The sequence below is a fragment of the Odontesthes bonariensis genome, chromosome 16 (genome assembly GCF_027942865.1).
Source record: "Odontesthes bonariensis isolate fOdoBon6 chromosome 16, fOdoBon6.hap1, whole genome shotgun sequence".
NCBI classification, from domain to species: domain Eukaryota; kingdom Metazoa; phylum Chordata; class Actinopteri; order Atheriniformes; family Atherinopsidae; genus Odontesthes; species Odontesthes bonariensis.
The window spans coordinates 32772399-32777303 of record NC_134521.1 but is presented as its reverse complement, the minus strand read 5'-3'; the positions used below and the strand labels follow the sequence as shown (position 1 = coordinate 32777303).

General features: G+C 45.0%; 1 protein-coding gene across 1 annotated transcript; it reads left to right on the top strand.

The window, feature by feature from the left end:
- Nucleotides 1–772: 772 nt before the first annotated feature.
- On the top strand, nucleotides 773–4475 carry LOC142401386 (olfactory receptor 8G17-like). The gene is made up of 3 exons (XM_075486784.1): nucleotides 773–1470; nucleotides 3305–3382; nucleotides 3527–4475. Exons 1-3 carry the CDS (start codon nucleotides 773–775, stop codon nucleotides 4473–4475), a joined length of 1725 nt encoding a protein of 574 aa, XP_075342899.1.
- Nucleotides 4476–4905: the final 430 nt, after the last annotated feature.

Sequence of the window (4905 nt, the reverse complement as noted above, 5' to 3'; positions counted from 1 at the left end):
GAAAAAAGCTGTCTCTCCTATCACCTCGAGGCGTCCTCCCTCGGACGGGGTCGGTCGCACGGAACGGTGGTCCTTTAGCCTTCCAACCTCGTGTCACGGCACCATTTGTTAGATTCAGTTCTTTCAGTAGGAGGCTCAAGAACGGACCGCAGTAATTCAAGTGAAAATGAAGTGTTTATTGGTAGTCACACATCAAAGCATATCAGCGCTGGGCTCAGTGGAACAGAGCTCCCGCAGGAAGTCTGTCAGACTGGCCATGATTTCCGGTTATCATGTTTATTTATAGTCTCATAGGTTGGACTCACATTCGACCGAGTATGATTGGACATGAGTAGGTTCAACATGCTTCGTCATATTCTCTGGATCAGCCCAAAACAATGTGTGTGTGTGAATCTGCCCTTGCTTTCCCAGGCTTTCCTGATTGTTTTGTCTTTCTACTCCTGGATCACTTTAGGTCATAATGGAAAAGTACTGAGCCCTATTTCATTCATAATGTCTAAGAACAAAGCCAATTTTAACATGACGAAGCATGTTGAACCTACTCATGTCCAATCATACTCGGTCGAATGTGAGTCCAACCTATGAGACTATAAATAAACATGATAACCGGAAATCATGGCCAGTCTGACAGACTTCCTGCGGGAGCTCTGTTCCACTGAGCCCAGCGCTGATATGCTTTGATGTGTGACTACCAATAAACACTTCATTTTCACTTGAATTACTGCGGTCCGTTCTTGAGCCTCCTACTAAAAGAACCGAATCTAATACTTGGATGGCCACCAACCTACTCAAACTGAACAACATCAAGACAGAGCTCATGGTGGTGGCCTCTCCATCTCAGTCCAAGGAAGTTGGGGATGTCCTACTGAATGTTGATGGCTGTACAATCAGGCCCTCCCAAGAAGTACGCAACTTGGGTGTTATCCTGGACTGTAACCTCTCACTCCAAGCTCATATCAGTAGCACCACCAAATCCGCCTTCTTCCATCTCACAAACATCTGCAGACTCCGGCCCTCACTGTCAGACCCAGTTGCAGAGACTCTGATCCATGCCTTCATCACCTCCCATCTGGACTACTGTAATGGTGTCCTCTATGGTCTTCCAAACAAAGCACTGGACAGACTACAGCGTGTCCAAAACTCGGCTACCAGGATCCTCACCAACACAAAGCGGTGGCAACACATTACCCCCACACTGAAACACCTTCACTGGCTCCCAGTGAAGTCACGCATCACCTACAAAATCCTACTCCTCACATACAAATCCCTCCACACTCTTGCTCCCCAGTACCTCTCCGATCTCATCCAGCAACACTCCCAACCAAGGTCCCTGAGGTCCTCTGACAAGAACCAGCTCGTCACTCCCCGCTCCAGACTACGGACCTTTGGAGACCGAGCCTTCTGTGTTGCTGCCCCCACTCTTTGGAACAGTCTACCTCTCCATATCCGCCAAGCTCCCACACTGGAAACGTTCAAAAAGCACATCAAATCCCACTTATTCACTGAGGCCTATGGTCCTTAATCACCTTGGCCCCATCCCCATTTCTACCCCCTCCCCTCTTCTTTCCTCTTTTCCCTAGCCCCATCTCCTTTTTGTAAAGCGACCTTGGGTTACTTGAAAGGCGCTATATAAAACCAAGTCATTATTATTATTATTATTAATGTGGATAAGACGAAGGAGATTGTTGTCGACTTCCGGAGAGCCCCCACCAGTCACCCTCCACTGATGATAAATGGTGCTGCCCAAGAGAGAGTGAGCAGCCCCACGTTCCTGGGTGTGCACCTTACTGGGGACCTCTCTTGGAGCACCAACACCGCATCACTGGCCAGGAAAACTCAGCAGGACCTCTACTTCCACCGCAGACTGAAAAGAGATTGGTTTTATCAATTTGTCCGACCCAAATGCAGATACTCTCAGGAGACTCAGGGAAGTTTTAAAAGGTTTATTTTACAGGTTGGAGTGAAAATACGGCAAGATAATTCTCCTGGGACTCGGGTCGGGGTTACACACAGGAACGGGTCCTTTGGAGAGAGCACAGAACAGGGTGAGTTTGGAGATGGTGAATCGGATCCAGTACTTATTTGAAGTGCAGCTTACTGGGAGTTTTGGGATGATCCACCAAGGGGGCTGCTGGGGTTTCTTATTCCAGTGGTCTGTGGATTCTCAGGTGGTCTTGCGCCTTTCTTGGGAGCACGGTGGAGAGCGGACAGGATTCGATCTAGACCAAGAAGCGAGGAAAGGAGTCTGAAGTAACTTGGGTTGGAGGTTGACGGAACCTTGTAGGTGAGATTTCAGAGCTCTGTGAACCAGGCAGGAACCAGGCGTGGAACTGAGGGAACCTTGGAACAAGGTAAGTTTTTGCAAGAGATTCTCTAGAGGCAAACGTAGGGGCTTGAAGTTACCAAATATGGCTAACACTCAGACACTGGAGGACTGGCAGCATGCTCCTCAAATGCTCCTTCCTGATGAAGGATAATAGATCACAGGTGTGCCTAGTTGGATGGAAAAACTCAGCCCACCGACTCCCTGGCGCCATCTGCTGGATAAAGAAGAAACCACAACACCTTCCGGAAAACCCCCAACAGATTTGATTCTTTTCTTATGTTTTTTAGCTTGTATATGTAGATTTTTTAATATATTTATTTTATCTTCTACACCATATTTTATTTTCATGTTTATTGCTGTTTGCGCCAGGGATAAGAGGGAAACGCTATTTCAATTCCCTGTATGTCCTGTACATATGGCAGCATTGATAATAAAGTTGACTTGACTAGATCTTTAATTCCCTTCTTGAGTATTTTATGGATCTGGCACTGGAGCCAGCTGGTGCTCGTCCAAGGTCGTCCAAGTTTTGGAGTCTTATGCTGGTGAGGTGTTTAGATAATTTCTGGTCATCACCCCATACACATGAAGCCTTCATCTCAATTTCAGATTCTTAGTTAAATTTTTAAACTCTGTAAATAACTTTCTCTTGTGCAATATCTCCACCGGTGTAGAACAAAATGTTCTTCCAGGAGAAGATCAAAACTTCCCCTGAGATCAGTGACGTTCATAAAACGCATGCACGTTATTCGACATGCACACGAGAGAAAGTATAAACCTGAAGGGTGATTCACTGGACAGTTTATTACTTCACTCAAGGTGTTGGGCCGGTAGCTGAATGTGATGGGAAAACAGTTTACCGTTAAAAGTAAATTTCTTTAAGTTTGTGATGTGCAAAATGTGAATGTTTTTCTTTGCTTAGGTCCTCTGGTTTAGTTTTTGCTTTGAACCCTTTTTCTCTGATCTCTGCTTTTCCTTCAGACAAGCTCAGATGGAACACGATCCTCCCGGCAGCCTAACACTTCAGCTTCAGGGGATGAGGCTCAGCACGAGCAACAAGTATACAATCTGTCTTCTTCTTGTTCGTCTTGTGCAAACTAACAGTTTTGTGTAAATTGGAAAGGCTGTACTGTAACATAAAATAGATTCAGATGCAGAGATCAGATTACCTGTGAAGTCAAAGACCTTGTTTTGTCCTTTCAGGTCAGTGGAAGGCTACACCTACAACAGCTTCACGCTGCAGCTGGAAGGTTTAAACGTCTCACAGGAATCCACATACCCCGTGTTTCTGTTCATCCTTTTCTCCTACTTATTTATTATAGTCGCTAATCTTGGCCTTGCCGTTTTGGTTTTTGTTGATAAGAGCCTCCATCAGCCCATGTATCTCCTCTTCTGTAATTTGTCTGCAAATGACATCTTGGGTAACTCTATCATGTTGCCCCGTTTGCTGATCGACATGTTACGGCTTCCGTCTGAGCGACTCATCAGTTATTATGAGTGTGTGGTTCAGGCTTTCACCTCACACATGTTCGGCACCACGTCTCACACGGTGCTCATGATCATGGCCTTTGACAGATATGTTGCCATCTGTAATCCTCTGCGTTACGCTGTGATAATGACGAATAGGATGCTGATAACTCTGACGGTTTCTGCCTGGGGAGTCCCCTTGGTTTTGGTCGGGATTCTGCTCGGTCTGACCATCCGGCTGAACCGATGCAGGACTCTTATGAAAAGCCCCTACTGTGACAATGCTGCTTTATTTAATCTCTCCTGTGAGAGCGTTTTCATTAATAACATCTACGGTCTCACCTTCACTGTGGTCCTGTTTACAGCCTCCATAGGCAGCATGGTTCTCACCTACACCAAGATTACAGTCGTCTGTCTGACCAGTAAGAACAAGTCTCTGAATAGCAAAGCCTTGAAGACCTGCAGCACTCACCTGGTGGTGTATCTGATCATGTTGTTCAGTGGAATGGCCATCATTACCCTGCATCGCTTCCCTCAGTATTCGGACAGCAGGAAACTCGCTTCTGTTTTGTATCATATCATCCCGAGCAGCCTCAATCCCATCATTTATGGTTTGCAGTCCAAAGAGATACAGAATTTTTTATCAAAGTTGTTTAAGTCCAATAAAGTGTTGGCATCAAAATAAGGGCAGCATCTAATGTTAGTTTGTACTTTTATTAATATCATGTGAGCAGGAAATGGTTAGTAAAGCTGTCAAGTGATTCAAATCTTAATCGCAATTCAATTTCAGATTTCTGTAGTTTCGTATTATGTTAAAAGTTTTTTCAAACTGAAAGATTTTAAAAAAAAATTGGCTGAAATTTAATATTTTAATATTCAAACATTCGAAGGAACAAAAAGATACAACGTTATCTCTCTGTATCTCCTCATCACACCATAGTTGGGAACAAGTAATCAGCTATGAGCTAAAGATTAGAGACTCTACTCTGTTGATTCACTGGAGGTTCTCGTTCAAACTGTGCAGAACTGATTGTATCACATGCTCTGCAGCATCTGGCTCAAACAGAGGCAGCCGACCTCTGGTCACAGCCTTTTCAGGACAGTTTTCTCTGTCT

Excerpts from the sequence above, each read along its gene's own strand:
- LOC142401386 (XM_075486784.1), top strand. The coding sequence starts at position 773 with ATGGCCACCAACCTACTCAAACTGAACAACATCAAGACAGAGCTCATG. Across the intron at positions 1,471-3,304 it reads CAAGCTCCCACACTGGAAAC|ACAAGCTCAGATGGAACACG; the intron begins GTTCAAAAAGCA and ends CTTTTCCTTCAG. Across the intron at positions 3,383-3,526 it reads AGGCTCAGCACGAGCAACAA|GTCAGTGGAAGGCTACACCT; the intron begins GTATACAATCTG and ends TTGTCCTTTCAG.